At 47.8% G+C, this 16425-nt stretch overlaps 7 protein-coding genes across 7 annotated transcripts; 4 read left to right on the top strand and 3 right to left on the bottom strand.

The window, feature by feature from the left end:
• Window positions 1-736: 736 nt before the first annotated feature.
• BDR25DRAFT_327151 (uncharacterized protein) lies at window positions 737-1242 on the top strand (the record flags this gene model as incomplete). The annotated part of the gene is made up of 2 exons (XM_033692317.1): window positions 737-773; window positions 827-1242. 2 exons carry the CDS (start codon window positions 737-739, stop codon window positions 1240-1242), a joined length of 453 nt encoding a protein of 150 aa, XP_033544794.1.
• Window positions 1243-1511: 269 nt separating this feature from the next.
• BDR25DRAFT_358202 (uncharacterized protein) lies at window positions 1512-2739 on the bottom strand (the record flags this gene model as incomplete). The annotated part of the gene is made up of 9 exons (XM_033695905.1): window positions 1512-1547; window positions 1595-1655; window positions 1742-1791; window positions 1818-2051; window positions 2078-2368; window positions 2406-2497; window positions 2537-2594; window positions 2624-2659; window positions 2713-2739. 9 exons carry the CDS (start codon window positions 2737-2739, stop codon window positions 1512-1514), a joined length of 885 nt encoding a protein of 294 aa, XP_033544795.1.
• A 325-nt stretch (window positions 2740-3064) lies between these two features.
• Window positions 3065-4465, top strand: BDR25DRAFT_316560 (uncharacterized protein; the record flags this gene model as incomplete). The annotated part of the gene is made up of 3 exons (XM_033691608.1): window positions 3065-3490; window positions 3545-3844; window positions 3899-4465. 3 exons carry the CDS (start codon window positions 3065-3067, stop codon window positions 4463-4465), a joined length of 1293 nt encoding a protein of 430 aa, XP_033544796.1.
• Window positions 4466-4992: 527 nt separating this feature from the next.
• Window positions 4993-10552, bottom strand: BDR25DRAFT_358204 (uncharacterized protein; the record flags this gene model as incomplete). Its single annotated transcript, XM_033695906.1, has 23 exons — window positions 4993-5165; window positions 5192-5339; window positions 5386-5899; window positions 5945-6039; window positions 6082-6228; window positions 6273-6311; window positions 6391-6585; window positions 6690-6725; window positions 6766-6837; window positions 6865-6898; window positions 6936-7052; window positions 7100-7167; window positions 7239-7533; window positions 7630-7688; window positions 7751-7793; window positions 7860-7958; window positions 7985-8141; window positions 8205-8236; window positions 8291-8422; window positions 8483-8556; window positions 8627-10265; window positions 10325-10464; window positions 10517-10552. The coding sequence occupies 23 exons, from the start codon at window positions 10550-10552 to the stop codon at window positions 4993-4995; spliced, it is 4344 nt and encodes a 1447-aa protein (XP_033544797.1).
• Window positions 10553-10604: 52 nt separating this feature from the next.
• On the top strand, window positions 10605-11204 carry BDR25DRAFT_316563 (uncharacterized protein; the record flags this gene model as incomplete). The annotated part of the gene is made up of 3 exons (XM_033691609.1): window positions 10605-10751; window positions 10865-11003; window positions 11122-11204. The coding sequence occupies 3 exons, from the start codon at window positions 10605-10607 to the stop codon at window positions 11202-11204; spliced, it is 369 nt and encodes a 122-aa protein (XP_033544798.1).
• A 1613-nt stretch (window positions 11205-12817) lies between these two features.
• Window positions 12818-15369, top strand: BDR25DRAFT_358207 (uncharacterized protein; the record flags this gene model as incomplete). The annotated part of the gene is made up of 16 exons (XM_033695907.1): window positions 12818-12914; window positions 12975-13122; window positions 13711-13845; window positions 13884-13938; window positions 14001-14048; window positions 14100-14164; window positions 14190-14258; window positions 14319-14352; window positions 14411-14473; window positions 14609-14719; window positions 14765-14885; window positions 14951-15000; window positions 15035-15147; window positions 15201-15231; window positions 15257-15279; window positions 15330-15369. 16 exons carry the CDS (start codon window positions 12818-12820, stop codon window positions 15367-15369), a joined length of 1203 nt encoding a protein of 400 aa, XP_033544799.1.
• Window positions 15370-15392: 23 nt separating this feature from the next.
• On the bottom strand, window positions 15393-16224 carry BDR25DRAFT_358208 (uncharacterized protein; the record flags this gene model as incomplete). The annotated part of the gene is made up of 6 exons (XM_033695908.1): window positions 15393-15467; window positions 15535-15625; window positions 15689-15723; window positions 15848-15938; window positions 15970-16117; window positions 16194-16224. The coding sequence occupies 6 exons, from the start codon at window positions 16222-16224 to the stop codon at window positions 15393-15395; spliced, it is 471 nt and encodes a 156-aa protein (XP_033544800.1).
• Window positions 16225-16425: the final 201 nt, after the last annotated feature.

Here is a 16425-nt window from a genome sequence, read left to right on the forward strand (position 1 = left end):
CATGTTCCCCTGTCATTTACTGGATGGGGCTGACATCGGTGAGGCCGCTGTCCGGCCATTCCGCTTGGTGGAACCCTTGAACTAACACACACCCCAAAGCACCCAACCAAGTTTAACAATCCTCAAGAACTGGATGTCTGTGAGCATTCTCGAGGTAAAATTGGTCTCAAACTACCTCACTAACCTATGTGAGTAGAATTTCCTGTACTAAAGCGTGAGTGGCGGATCGCGATCATGTACATGCAAATGCACGTCCACGAGAAGTTGAGCAATCGGAAACATCCCTCCAAATTTCCAACACTTCCACATTTTGTTATTTTCTCCTTTCACATCCCTCCCGTACCTGCATTCGCGTATCATATTTAAACCTCACCTCTTCCTCCTCTTGCGTTTCCTTCCTTCCTTCGGTTTCACCGACCTAATCCCACTCTCGTTTAGCAACCCGCACAAAACCGCAGCCTCCACAATGATGCGCCTGTCCACTTCCACTGGTAAGACCGCCTCACCCGCAGCCAAAGCCGCAATCCTGCAGCCAAGGTCTTGCGGCACAGAAAAGGCAATCCTATCCCTAATAATATCCGATACTGACATGGCGCGGATAGTTGCCTTGTTCGGCTTCGCGTCAGCAATTGCAGCCTTTGCCATGCCATCGGCCGACATGCTCGGGCTACTCCCACGCAATAGATCCGGAGGCAATCCATGCGCTCTTGCCAACTCTCCCAGTGTGAACGCAAGCATGCAGCTGTCAAGCTGGTTCGAGTGCCAGGCAAATGGTTTGAAACATCCGTGCCGCACTAACCAGCCACACGTGACTAACATGTGTTAGGATTCTTTCCGTATCCAGCGAACGGTGCTTGGGACAAGGTGTTTGCTTATACCTTCTCACCAGATCTCAAGGCAACCTTCAACGATACTCGGTATAACTACGATGGCTGGCTTCAGCTCTACCACAATTTCAACATCACACTTGGCAAGAACTTTGCGCCCTTCATGCATGGCTTCATCAACACGCTCGCGGTCCCCAATGCAAATGGCGACAAGGGTGGATTGGTGTACTCAATTGGCTGGGAGGGGGGGACTCATGCCCTGCTGAAGAAGGATCTGTATTTCACAGATGCGGCGTTCGCTGTAGTCCAGGACGTTGGAGGCCAGCGGAAGGTCGTCGAGTTTCGAGAGAGCAGCAACATCCCGAACACGACACCCATTCCAACACCTAATGAGTGGACGTGCAGCTTTACCTAGTATGCTTAGCAGTCTACATCCTGGCGAATGGGGCGGGAAAATATTATCTTCGTCTTTGATCATAGGTCTTAAAAGGATGGACCTGTGGTTGGCACAGCACACTAACCATATTTTTGAAATGTAAAATACTATATGAAATCAAGCTGACAACACTATCTCGGGTAGCCACGTTTCCACTCTCGCTAATCGTGAAGGATCATATCCGGCCCGTGTTTGTTACTAAACTTGGGGGCAGCAGCTAGCGGCCTAAAGAACTTTAGAGCGTCTCATTATGCGCGATTCCAAACTGTGCAAGTCAAGCGAAGCTTACATGCTCACAGACAGCTTAAGTACATAAATAATTCCAGGCGACCGCATGTTTCTCACATATCTTCTCAATTCCAAATCCTATCTTGCCTCGTCTATGATGCAACCTTGCTTGGATTTGCAAAGCGACACGAGCATATCAGATCCGGGGTCTGTAAGTGGAGACGTGCACCTTTCTTCTAAGCTCTAGGACCTTTCTTCAAGTCCGGTTTCTCGCATGTTTTCCACTTTCAGTTCACTTGCCTGCGACCGTGGCACGACCGTTCGACATCCGTGCAGAAAGGTAGGGCTAAATAGAGTGAAAGGAAAGCTACTCGTTCGTTTCGAAGATTGGGACTCTGCGGAGCAGGGTGTTGCATCCTTCGGAATTCGAAAAGTGGGTTGTGGTTATCGAGATGTGCGAGTGCTGACGTCCCCGGTTTCAGGGAAGTCCGGTGAGGCTGAAGGTGAGCCTGTAAGTTGGATGATTTATTTTCTAGTATGGTGAGGGGTTGAAGGATGGCCTTTCGGATCCGATCAGATCGGCGACGGAGATGGTACCCATGTTGAGCGGATTGTGTGGAAGAGCCTGTGTAGGAATGAACGGGTTTGTGTAAGTTCCGCCTTTATTAACTTCTTGCTGTCGACCCTTGGACTCAAGTTGGGTAGGACGCAGCACTAACGAGGGAAGCACACTACATTTGACATGATCAGATGTATTTTCAAGGCCATATTTGCGGTAAGTAATGCTGTAATAGTAGCCAGTTGTGGAAAGGCATTGCATTCCGACTGAAGGAGTCCATAGATGGGTTGCTTTCAATTTCAGCGCCTGAACCACTAGCTGGGGACAGTAGAAGAGAATGAAAAAAAAGCGTTACAGAAAGGCGCCGATTGCACAGTGTATCTTCTCTGAAAGGTCTATCATGCATAAAGGGAAAAGGCGCAAGTGCAGTTCCAATATTCCCTCGCACTCATTATGAAGATTAGAAATTTTCTATAGAATACATACCATCTCGCTTATTTCGCTCCATAATGATAGTCCACGACACTTGAAACACCATAAGTCTCTATCGTCCTCCGCCATCGACATCTGGACTGTATGTTCCCGCACGTGTTCTCGGATGTCAAACCACTTCCCTCGCAGCAAATTCACCCTTCTTCACCGCCTTATCTCTCTACTCTCACTGTCGTCCCTTTTCTAATGACTCTCATCCCTCACCGCTTCCCGCTATTCTCGGAACATACATTTTCCCTACGCAAAGATCACCTGCAAGTCCTCTTACCCCCCCAATAAGCCCATGCTTCGTAACACTGGTATACTACTCACTGATTGTCACAGCTAAGTGAGAGTGAAACATGAATCTTACTTCTAAGCAGGCAAAGGTGAGAGTGGACTGCTACTTTACTTTCGCTACATATCGCTTAGCCATGAACTAGTTGTTCAAGCAAGCGTCATATATCCCCGCTATCCCCCTTCTAATCGCTTCTCGTCTGTCCCTACCCACCTCATCAACTCGGTTGATGATTAATATTGAAGATGGCACCTTTCTCCCCAATGCAGCGCTTCCGAGCTATGTTCGACGGGTACGGAGACTACCGCAGTTCCAGCGGCTTTATCAACCCCGAGGTTCTGAGTGAGAAGGGACCCAATGAGCCAGATATGACGGGTACGCATCGTGAGGGCGGAGCCAACCTTCCCCCCTTGAGTGGAAGCCTGAATACTGGACTCAGGGAACCCTCTTATCCAAGCATGGTCGTAAACTCGAACGCCAAGTTTGGAGAGACTGCTTTTATGCCCTTTATGGGAGAATCGAACACAGAGGTTGAAGAGTCTTCTTCCCCTAGCTTTGCTGGTCATACGAACCCCGGATTCGGAGAACCCTCTCAGCAGCCAGCCGATCCTCGAAACATGCAACACATACTCCGCGGTCCGTCCGACGATCCAGAAGACCTTGGCGGCAACGTAAGTCAAGTAGCTTTGCTTGCATGTGGTTCGAGTCTGGCTGACAATCCTCAGGGCCTGATATCTTTCAATAATGCTGGAATATCTGTGCAAGAGCAGGTTGGCGATTCAGGTTCTGAGGTTGTTGACTCGAGTAGTTCTGATGATAATAACGTCCCACTCATGAAGCATTTCCATCAAGATAACGAAGAGATATATTCTCGCAATAGCCCACCGCAAGGGAAAGGGTCAGATGGCGCGGACTCGGCTCTTGGCCCCGGTGATCAATCCAAGACTAACATCCAGGATGAGGCTGATTCGGATGTTGAGCTCATTCATGCCAGCCCGATGAAGTTTGATTGGAAACTTCCTGATGTACGTTTTTCTCCGCCTCTCTAAATCCAACTTGCTAACACGCGTCCCCAACAGTACGAAGCCCTCTACGAAGTAAATGAGGGCGGTTACCCCATGGCAAAAGTCTCTCTTCCTGGCATAATTCGCGAGCAGATCTTCCTCTCCCCCGAATTCGGTCTTGAAGAATTCCGGCTCATTCAAGAGATCTTCCTCCCTTCTCAAAAAGCGCAACCCGACCAAGTCCCCAAGCTCGCACTCCTCAACTTCCACACCGCCGCCGTCATCGTCCTCGAGGCTTTCGCGCTCCGGGACAGTCCCGGCGATGTAGATACTGATGAGGTCTTCTTTGCTGTTTTAGACAATTGGCGGATTGGTAAGGAGGCTGGAAAGAAGAACTACGGAGCTATCAGGGGTGTGCAGGAGTTTTTCGAGGTGGCACAAGATGTTATTTTCCACCTTAAGGAACATGGATTCCAAGAGAAGCAGCGGGTTAGGAGAGAAAGGTCGGATAAGGGTGTTAAGCGAGGGCCAAGGGTATTTCAAGTGAAGAAGAAGGAGAAGCCTAGAAAATATGGACCGAATGCTGGAGCAGAAGCTAGAACGGCGGTGGTGAAAGGAAGGGTGGGGAAGCCGACGAGGTGAGGTGGAAAAGCTGGGAGTTATTGCATTTGGGGATTCTTGTGTGGGTATGCGATTCATACATTTTGGTCTGGTGATATGCGGCTCTACCATTTATCTACTCTACTGGATACTCCTCTCTTGGTTCTTCCCATATTAGCTGCTATGGACTCGCTGCCAGGCCTTCGCTTCATCTCGTTTCTTAAGTTCCGGAACACATCAATATATACCATAATATCCGAGAGAATGAAACCAGGATAGCAGCGGTTTCTTTCCAAAGTTAGGAGAGAAACCGCTGCTATTTCCTTCCTGGAAGGGGTTTAGGCTCTTTTTTCGAATTCTAAGAAGCTCTAGCTAATTGCCAGACTCAAATTGGTCCCATTTGGACTAGTGCAAGAAGAGAATAACAAACTATCAGAACTTAGGGACAGCTAGTTCAAATCTTATTGTTGAAAGGGTCGGTGATCTTGGGGAATATATAGATAACATTGTTGATTCTGGGTTCAGGAGAGGAGGTCTGTGAAAAGAATCTAACAAAACAGTCCACGGGGTCAGTCGCCTTGAATTAATTGGCTTCTCTGCAAATAACGTATTACTGCAATGATCGGAAAACCGAACTCTTCATTTCCTGCTTGACAAGATGACAAGTCTGCAGAAAGTGGCTCTATTCTCCCTCCGCTTAGTCCGACCTTCTCTTCCTTTTCTCTCCCGTGCGAGACCGCAACTACCCTCATAGGGCCCCTGATGCACCCCCAGTCTTCTCAAAAAGATTTCTCAATAAACGATAGCCTCCCCTTGCGTATAGTGCCTCCAAATTATCCAAACCCTCCATGTGCATAACCCCACGTTCTGCATACGCATTATGCACCTGGAAATTCAACCCGCATCCGGCGCGGGCCTCACAGCTTCCATGACACGATCTCGCAATCCGTGAGTTAATGTACGGCTATGGGCAGCAGGCCCAGGAAGTCATGCTGCCATCGGGGGTCATCCCTGTCCATGCAGAAACTGGAGCCGAAGAAGAGTTCAATATCGCCTGGAATAATCTCTTGGCCGCTTTTTACCAATGAACCCTCCATATCCTGCACCGTCGTTGCATTGTGTAATCCCGCATGACTGACATTTAGACAGGGGGTGCTGGAGTAGAACTCTCGAGGGGAACCTGTCGATGCTGATCCCCCGAGACGCGGATCGAAGTGTTTTAGCGCGTCGATGTGTGTGCCGGTGTGGTCGCTGAAGGGGATGTAGCGGGATGTGGAACTCTGAGCATTGTTTCCGGCGACTTTGCGTTGGTGTGTCCCCCATGGGATTACTGCGACGGAGGACGAGGGCGCGCGGTGGTAGGGAGGGCGGGCTCGGTTGATGAGCGTCAGTTTTTGTTTTGGTCGGGGTTGGAGGTGCTGGGGAATGAGGATATTGTTAATGAGCGGGATAAGGGTGTGGTTTGCTGACGCGGGGCTAGACTAGACGGGGGGCTGAGATGCTGCGGACGAGTAGCGGTACTATTCAGGATTTCGTTTTATATGATTATTTCTTTCGGAGCAAGATGAGAAGTCCCGAAGGTGTATAGTTTTTCCAGTATTTGCTTCATGTGTAAACTACTTTGTCCGCAGAATGAGGGGTATGATGCCATGATCGACATGATAAGGATTCCGCCATCCGGCTAGTTTTACACTCCTGCTGTTACACCGGATTGCTCTAGGTAAAATTCCAAGAGGGTTCAGTTCTTGATGAAGCCTTAGAAGAAAACAAATAGCAGAATCAATTAGGATTGGAATAAGCGGGTGCTGAAATAGTGGGTAGAAGTAGGAATGTGTGTACAGTCTAGTACGAGGCACGCTAGCGGCAACTTACAGGCCCTTGCGATTACCTTCACCCCGATGTCAGATTCTAAATTTATCTATATCTAATTCGCCGTATAGTTGGCTTAGGCGGGATACTTTAGAGACTACCATGGGCGTAGAGGAGAGTATTGATGAGGAATGCCGATGAGTGGTGAGGACTGATTTGAAGATAACAAGAAGATAGCTTGTTCGAAGGACCCTAGACTGTGAGTTTGTCCCCTTCAAGTACTCATAAACCCCTATTTCTTCTTCCACTTTCTTTCTCAACCCTACCGCCCCCTCTTCCCCAAATTCCTCCCTCTACTCCCACATCTCAATGTCCAAATCAATCTCCTTCTTAATAGACTAGCCTCTTATTTGCTTACATTCGCTTTCCCCGGAAGACCCCAAGCTCAAGCACTTACCTTCACTTCCTCTCTCGCTCCCCTCGACTCTATAATCTCCACAAAAAATTCCCTCATAATCCCATCCTTAAGTCACATTTGCTTCGGCACTGGATCCCAGCTTCTCATAAACCTTCTCAATAGTCTTCTCGGTATTGTAGGCAACCTCCTACGCATCAACCACAACCGTAATGACCCCTCCACTTTCTATATTTGCATCAAACCACACCCTAGAGAATTCCAACGTCGAACATAAACTTGAAATACTCTCGGGATGAGAGTGCGAAGACTGGTTTTCCGGTCAGGTAGCAGGATGGGATCGTAAGTGCGGGATGGTGAATTAGGATGACTGGGGTAAGGGAGTTGGAAAATGTCGTTGGATTTCTGATCCATGAATCTGGAGAGGAATTAATGGATGAGGATTTGAAGACGGAGATGGCGAGATCCCGGCGGATGTGTTAGAATGTGTGGTCTTTAGTCCAGGGAATTTTGTCCTATACTGTTGTTCATTTTGAGGTATTGAGCTCCCTACTAATAGCATGGGGAATATTAGAGTTCAGTGCAACTCACCTTTTCTTCCACCCTTGTAATCTCTGCCCCCAACTTCTCAACCCCGATCTCATAGGTCTCACCTTCTAACTCAGCGTTCTCCACTAACATGTCCTGCGCTTTTTGCACACCTTTGCACATCTTCAGCTCAAGCCCGACGCGCCCTGGCCTGTACATGGCATACATCATTGCAGCACTTTCAACGAGCGTAGTACTGTACGATTGGGCAATTTTGATACCTGTACGGGGGAGATTTTGTATACGTTCGTACGGCAGAGAAGATGAGAGGTAGGTGTACGTATCGTAATTGTTACGGCTCACGTGATCTGTACGAGTAGTACAATTTGATTGAAGTACGCCGTACTGTAGTTAAAACAGCTCAGATACTTACAAGCCTTATCTAATTAATCACGTACCTCTGTTGTCTGTTTTGCGCAGTCTCTTACCTAGTCTGCAGAAGTCAAGAGCCATCTACACTGCGTCTCTTGCCTCATCCTGCAGTAGTACGTTGTCTATAGCTAAAAACTAATGACAGCAGGGAAAGGTAATCCACCTTTAACTCTACTCCCCAGAGCCCTCATACTCCCCTAGAAAGGCTATAAAAAAACCTCCTAAAAGGGTAATACAATCCGTACAATGTACCGTACCTGGGGCATCATTAAACGTACGGTGCGGCTCACAAACTGGGTTCGTTCGTACTGAACACGTAACTGGTGCGGCCGGTACGCCCCGTTGGAAGCCCTGCATCATTGGATTGACGAAATGACTTAACTACGGATGCACCGCGAAAATCTTCGGGAACAATCGCGAGCAGGTTCGAGGGGCGTCGGCGATCAAGATGCGTTTCGAAGGGAGAGTGGTAAATTGTTGGGCCATCATGAGTATAGTAGGGTAGATACAGAGGACGATGCGTGTCTGTTATAGCTGTAAATTTGGGGGACGCTTTTCATTTTATACATTTGTTTAAGGTCAGCAAAAACGATCAACTGATACAGAGCAGGGATCCAATGTTTGTTAGGCTTGTTGAATTTAGTCAGCTTGGTGCAACACTATATCCTCTTGCCTATTCGGACCATGTGTCTCCAGCATTCTCGGAGGATGTGCCCTCAGAACCTAAAGGGGGAAGGCTAATAAATCGCGACAAAGGGATTGTGTTAGATCGGCCGTGCTTAGTCAGAGGCGAAAGTTGTAAAATGACAATGGCGCTCGCGCCATCAGTTCAGGAATGATAAAATACGGCGATATGCTAGGAAAATAATGTAAACAGAATGGAGAAGATCGATGTGAGATTAGAAGGTGTGGTCTGAATGTGTTCGTTCACCATAAGGAGGATATGGAACTAGGTTGTACAGGTTGGGCAAAATTAAAGCCTCCTAAGCCTACAGAAGGTGATGGAGGGACTGAGTGACGGCAAGCATGGTGGCCATGACGGCCGCTGCAGCCCCCGCAACAGCCTCCTCTATCATTGACAGTGTCTCCGAGTCAATATCATCACCCTCATCCTCCTCGCTGTTATCATCTTCATCATCCGAGAAGACCACATCATGGTATTCCACTCCCTCGTGCATGATGGTGAACCCGATACTGTCTTGAACGAAATTCAGTTTTGGTGTCCAGAGCTGTATCACTTTCATCTGCACGATTCTGTGCACTCGAATGTCAATTCGAGAGAGGTCCGGCACTGCGTCTATGTAAGATTTGTGAAACTCTTCCAAAGAATTGGAGCAGGTATGGAAATATTCCTCATCCTCGAAGACAGTCAGACGCAGCTGCTGCAGAGTCTTTGGAAGAAGTCTAGAAAAGTAGACAAGAGTATGTTCGTCCTGGCCTTGCCGTGGGAATGACTCGAACGGGGCGCCGAGGATCTGAAGCTTCTCAAAGTCGTGGAATGAGCCTAAATTCCCACGTGGGTATTCCGTTAATTTAACCACTGTCCTATCCGATACATCATCTAGGTCGAGATGTTGCAGAGTCTTTTTGTGGCGACGCAGGGCTCTTCCTATTACAGGGTAATTGACATCGGCAATGTTTCGGTAGTAGTACCGAGTGTCGTAACAGAAAACGAGACGTTCCAAGGCTCGAAAGGCTCGTATGAGTTGAGCAAGGCATTTGCTACTCATGAAGCTGGCTTGTATTTCGAGGTCTACGACAGGTGATGTGGAAGTGGGACACACCTCTTGTTCAAAGGGTCTTCCAAACTCGTTCTCTTGATGCTCGTCAATGACGTAAGTCGGTGCATAGGCGCCGCTGAGTACTAGCTTGCGCAATGACGGGTGACGGAGAATTGCATGTATGTACTTCATCTTCATGCCACCCATGCGCAAATTGAGGGTATGTAAATGCTGATACTGAGACGGAAAGCCTTGAGAGGTCAATTTTCCTGGGGTTGCGGGATAGAAGAGTTGAATCCAGCAAGACTGGTAGGTGCCCACATCGAAGAAGGTGTGTGGCGAGGTCTGATCGACGACATCAAGACAACGAACATTGGGTGTGTGGAGTAGCACGAGCTTGAGGAGGCAAACAGACCGTCCAGTGGCGTACAGGGAGAGCAAGTGTTCTCGCCACGGTATTCCAAGACGCGTGAGGCTGGCGCGCATGTTTCGGCGGTCGCTCGACGACGGGACGTATCCGGCCACGCGTGTATGGTCGCCCATGTTGTAATCCCACAGAACATATTTAACCTTTGTTGCGAGATCAGGCCTGGCAACAAGCGTACGCAGGAACGGGCCAGGGCGGCCAGACTCGGACTTGAACGTCTCATACAGCACTTCCTGAGCGACACTGCCAAATCTTCGATTGATCAAGGAAAGGCGTCGATAAATCCTGTTCCTTTCCGCCCCTCCCGCAGGCTGCTCATCTAGCTGGTGTAGTACTTGGAGAAGAAGTTCATCGGGTAGCCGACCGAGGTGGTCATCGTTCGCCGCACTCGGCCCAGGCCGGTTGGTGGATGATCGCTTCGAGGGCCGGGTGCGGGTAGATGGAGACGTGGGCGCAGTTTTACGTTTCCGACAGCTAGAAGACGACGACGACATATCTTCGAGGCTGTGGCTTCAGGTACGCGTGGGCTGGAGTGTATGTGGGAGTGAGTGGGGAGCTAGGCGGGGAACTTGACATCTGACAATCGCGTCAGCGAAGCTAGCTTGGCTCGAAGATCTCTTGGCATCGCCAAGTCACGTGCCAACCACTTCCCGTTGCTCAAGTGATCACATACTTGGAATGACAGGCAAGAAGGATATTTTATACGATTCTGAAGAGAAAGGTGTGCATCAAACTTTAAATCTACTTAGGTGATGTGGTACCAAACAATAGTAGTTGAATGATAAACCCCCCTCCATCGTTACGAAACGGGGTGACAAGAACTAAACAGACCCGTTCACCGGAAACAAAATGCCACTTGTTTCCTTCATCAAGTCTATACCAAACGCCGTGTCTTCCCTTTCCCCAGACCTGCATTTCCTAGCCAACTTCCCTCTGCCTGCCATAGCAAACAAATGTATTTCGTCGGCATTCCCCGTTCATGAGCTAGCTATGACTGTATGTGTTGAAGAGGTGGTAGGGCTCGTAGCTAAATTTGTTGTCGAACTAGCTATGGCTGTATCCGTGAGCTTATTATGCTGGTGGTCGTACCTGTGCTCAAATGCGTTCAGGGGCTGGTTGTGCTAGGTCTACTTGTAGTCGTGTGCGCTAAAGAGCTGGTCGTGCTAGTTGTATTTGTAGTCGAATCTGTGAAAATCCCCAGGGCACTTATGGCCGAATACAAGAATGAGCTAGCTATGCCAGTAGAAGGTGCACTGTTTCCAAGACCACGGGTTGAGATGAGCTCTTTAAGTTGGCAAAGTTGACCCGCTGTGAAGTTGGGTTGTGGATGAGGTAGCTGTTTCGCGGCTGGTACTACTTGCTACAGCTCCTTATCTGGAGCTCTGCTTGGATAAGCTGCATACACCCACCACTCCAGTCTCCCCACTTGATATTTGTGTTGAGTACTAGGAGCGGCCATTGCAGTCGAGCTTTTGAGGATTTTGGTAGAGCCATTGAAAGAGGATGCTCTAGTATGACAGCTCTAAGACTCTAACGCTTAGTTGGTTATGGTGTTCCTTTGATCAAGCGGTGGGTGGTATTAAAGACGCTACTGACCTCGGAGTTTAGATGACCCTCGGATGGCTCACGAATAGCACCATCTCCAGTTTTGCTGCTCGATATTTGGGGGTGCTACTCGCTGCAGCTATTTCAGTGTCGCAGGTCTTTGTCAGCGTGGCCAACAGTCCGTAGTACGTAACGTAACTACGTGAACGTAGTAATCACGTGAGGAGTACAAAAGTAGTTAAAATGTGAGACGTAACTTTTGTACAGTGAATTGCCAAGTACGTCCCGTAGTACGGGTCAGAGAGGTCATATTTTGGGAGATTTCCCTCCTGTTTTCAGACCCCATTGGCCATCGCGTTGGGAGCTTTGTTTGAGGTCGCGTTTTAGAGTAACAATTATAAAAATAGTTAACTTTTGCCCTAGAAAAGCTCCTTATCTTATACCTGCCTATTTGCCAACCTATTGCCTATCTTATTAATTGTTACAATGAGCTAGATGTCTTAATTCCTCTATCGCAGCAGGCGTACAGCCTCATCCTAATCCTCCTGCTTATCAGAGTCGTCCCAACAAGCTAGAGACAGGGCGATAAGGAGGAGGAGGGGACTTCATCTAGGCTAAAAAGCTTCTCCCGGAACAATTTTGACCCGGACCGACGAAACTTCTCGCGAAAAGTACAAAAGTATAAGGATTTTGAGAAGTTACTGTTACGTTACGTACTTGCTAATCAATTCACTGCTCACGTACAAAAGTACTACCAAATTGAGAAGTTACTGGCAGAAAAAAGCTCAAACGTAACGTACTACGTACTGTTGGCCACGCTGGTCTTTGTAATGATACGGCTAGCTGCTATGAGGCAGGCTGGTCTCACCGCCCGGGTTTTTAAAGGTAGAGCGGCTAGAGCCAGGGTTGCTAGACGTAGGGCATGTGGATGCGGTGGGGATAATGCTTGGTTTAATGCGTGACTCTGCCGGGGTTTTGGCGGCAATCTAAATTATGACAGAACCTCACTCCTTTCTAGGATTCCGCTTAGTTCGATCGAAGGTAGTTCTGACAAAGACGTCAGCTGCCAGTTCGTAACTCTCAACTCGGTAGATGTTGTCCCGGAGCTAGAGATTCAATTCTAGACGGCGGGGAACTCTAGGTACCAAATTAGTTGAACATCCACTCACACTGAAAGCCTTCGTTGACCCGCTTGTGCCGCAATAATTCCCGCACTGGGACCCTTCGCAAGTATACCCTAAATCGACGCTACATTGGTTGTTCGGGGAAACCTGCGAATTGTTTTTAGAAAGCATATTTCAGGTACAAAAGAGGGTTGACATGCTCGCCAGTAATAGCGCTCCGTCGCCCCGCAATACCCCGTACTACGAGCAGCAATCGTCCCATGCAGAGACTTGATAAGTTTGCCCGGCCTCACCACCACATTTGCCATTCGGTGAGACCTACAAATTGGGCTTTGGCAATGTGCTGGTGGTTTAGAGTGACAGGCTAGAGAAAGACTAAGAGTACTCCCTTCGATGTGGGCATCACTTCCAGAATGGGCGATGTTTGTGGAAACCCCTAGCCAGACGACATGGTTCCAGACTCTAAAACAGACTCCGGTCGAAATGATTCGTTAGTTGACACAGTACATCTAGTTTCACTTATTTCTGGGGGTGTTTCCACTCGATACAGACAGACTCGACCCGCTAGATGGCTGTCTTCGTGTCACCTCTAAAAGTTTCATCGGCGTTGGCCCAAGCAGGGCTTCTAATGGGGCGTACTACGACCCGTACAAAGTGAGCCGTCCAGGTCACGTGTTCATTACGATCTTACCCAGTTTGTGAGCCGCACCCCACGTTTTATAATGCCCTAGGTGCAGTAGGCAGTACAAATTGTACTACCCTTTTAGGACGTTTATATAGAAATTCTAGAGAGTAAGAGGGCTCTAATTAGCTAAAAATTTTGTAATGACGTTTAGATCTCTTTCTCTCTGCTGTCTGTTCTCTTAAACATGCCTATCACTAACTATTTCCTATTACAAAGTTATCTATATATGCACATTACTGGCTTACAGGGCTTATATAGTCAATTAGATACCTCTGTTCGTTTAGTCTTATAGGCGGTAGAAGTTAAGAGCTCTACACCGCGCCTCCTGCCTTACCCTGCGATAGTACACCGTCTGTAGATAAAGCCTAACTACGGCAGGACAAGATACTCTCCCTCTAGCTCTTTTGTTAGTGCTATAAGCAAGGCTCTTGAGGCCCTGTAAAGGTAGCAAGCAGTAAGCCTTTCTGCTTATGTTACTAGGGAGGATTGGTATATGCCCTAATCCTGATTCCCTAGAGGCTATAATCTAAGCTGTTTTAACTAGAGTACGGCGTACTTAATTAAATTGTACTACTTAAACAGATCAAATGCGCTGCAACAGTTACTATACGTACGCCTGCCTCTCATCCTCCCTGTTGTACGAACGTACAACAAAGTTCACCCGAACAAGCATCAAAATCGCTCAATCGTACAGTACTACCTCGTTGGAAGCGTTGGTTGGCTTGTTCTCGCCGGTGTCACTTGGGCTAAAAGAAGTTGATTTGTGGGTACAAGGTCTCTTTTCTCGCCCGTTGTGGCTGTTTCACTAACGCTTACAGTGTGTCCAACCGTTAGTACACCTAATAGTACAGTACTACAGTACACTGATTTTGGTCACGTACGTACGTACAGGGCATCTACTCAGTATACTGTACTATACATGAGGCTGCTGTACTAACCGTTTACGGTAGTTATATAGGATTTTTGGTGGTTTTGGGCGGTTGAAGGCAGGTTGCTGAGGGCCAGGGGGCTCGTGTTCGGAGATTAATGCGGAGAATGCCGTTATTGCCTGTTTTGTTAGCAATCTTCTAACAAATTCAGCAACTATGCCATCTACGTTATTCTTTTGCCCATTATAATGTCCCAATTCCTATCCCAATCAACGACGCGGTCGACAATAGAGGCTCTTCAACTGCAGAAGAATTAGTTACGTAACAACGCTGTTACTAGTGAGCTGACTGAGCTTACAGAGTACATTAAAACAGTGAGATCAACAACAGTAGATCTCACAAGGGGTATCACAACTTCCTAATTGGGTATAGTCTTTAGCTTCAGCGCAATTACTTCATAATACTTCAATATACTTCAGTTACTGTATCCTAACCGTACACTGACGTCATCTCCTCCGTACAGTTAGTTAGTAACAGCCTCCTCTTCCGTAACTGTACTATACAGCCTCCAAAAGGCTCCGTAACTAACGGTTGGACACACTGAACGCTTAAAGTGGGAGAGCTGTCTAGCGTGAACCTCAGTTCAAATTGACTTTCTGGGAAAGGGGCTACCAAAGTGATCTCCTCCATCAATGTCATCTCGGAGATGCAACCTGGGCGACTCCTATCAAATTAGGCTGGGTAGGAAATTCTTCTTATGACATAATACCCGCCTGACCTGTCTAGCTACCTCATTTAACCAATGATACGCTTCTTTCTTTATTTGGAATTCGTTTGGAAGATGTTTGGGCGACTGTCTCACTGTTTGGAACGGGAACTTCCCCCTTGGATGTTATTCCCGGTTCAGGTGTCTAGCAGGCTTGTGATGCGGGTGGCATGCTGATTTCCTCAGGAAGATTCAGCCTGGAACAGGATTCTTGACTATCTCAGTTAGCTTCGTAGAAAACCCTGAAGATACGCCTGTTTGGATTATCTGTACCCTAAGGGCCCGGCTAGCTTATGTCGTGGAGGATGCTCTGGAAAATCGGCCCAGAGCTGGATTTTTGGGTGACCGTCTCGCTGCTTTCAACTGGTGGTTATTTCCTGTCTTTCGATGATGGAGACAACTTGTTGTTAAATATTTATGTACAACAGTTAAAATTAGACGTGAGACATTCACCAGAGGTCGTACCTGTTGTTTCTGGTTCAAGGCTGTCTGTAGGGCTAGCTTGACTGAAGGACTTGCTGGCCGATATCGATGAGTCGTCGCCATGATGCTCGACAAGTCCTAGGATATAGACGCGCCTATCAGTACCCCTACAGAGATGGACTTCTCGGCACTCTTAGCCTGAGCGGGATTCGATACCGGGGAAGATCAAGCCGAACTTAAGCCACCATAGTTCAAGCTGGTCTTAACACCAATGTCCCCGCTAATGCTACCGTCCTCATTCTCGGATGGAGAGGGCGATGGCATAATCGTTAGTTAAAAAACTTTAAGATCTCAGAGGGATAATCACTCCAGCACTCTTGCTCCCCGATCCCTGACTACAACAGAGCCTTCTCTTATTAGTATCGCTGTTACGAGCATAGAATAGATCGCCTGGCCTACTATTCAAGAGCAATCACTGCACTCTCTAAGTACTCTTGGATGGTAGCTTACATCAACACAACCTGCCGTTACTGCACAAATGTCGATATACTGGAAACTGTTACGCGTGATGGGGTACGTGTGCCACCATTATGTCGATTGATGTTGCATTCAATAAAAGATTAGAAGTTGAGTTAGTGTCAATGTACAGACTTTAATATAAACTAGCAAACGATCCTGACGGGAGAATGCACGTGGGTTAAAACCCATATGTGACTGCACAGAACAGCGTGAAAGGAGAGATGTGTGGAGACGCCAAGATGATCCAACCTGCTAGGACGAAAGCAGAATGCCAACACAGCACCCCAATGTGGATAATTGCACACGCAAGCTGGTAATGTGGTGAATTACTGGGCTGGAGCTGCCCATCCCATAGAGCAATACCCTTTGGAGAATGCCAGGGATGATCTGAATTCCAGAGGCACGAGCCATGCAAGAATTAGAGCAAAGAACTGTCAAGTGCACAACAGAGTTGCAAGATAGGTGTAATAGGCATGCGACATGAAGATGTTAGTTTTTTTTGCATACTGCTCGAGCTCCTTCCCGAGGCCCTTTTCATTGCTCTCCGCGGAAGTAGGCTGCAACAGAGAAGAGCTGTACAGTCAACTCTCGATGGCGCGATGCGCGATATAACAATAACTTAATAACGTACCCCACAGGCAAGTTACTTACACACCTAAGTTGCTTACTTTTACTAAAACTACACTAAACTACTTTTCTTACACTACTGCATTCTTAATAACACTACTTAGATAGGTTA

Source organism: Lindgomyces ingoldianus, assembly GCF_010093535.1.
Source record: "Lindgomyces ingoldianus strain ATCC 200398 unplaced genomic scaffold BDR25scaffold_27, whole genome shotgun sequence".
NCBI lineage: Eukaryota > Fungi > Ascomycota > Dothideomycetes > Pleosporales > Lindgomycetaceae > Lindgomyces > Lindgomyces ingoldianus.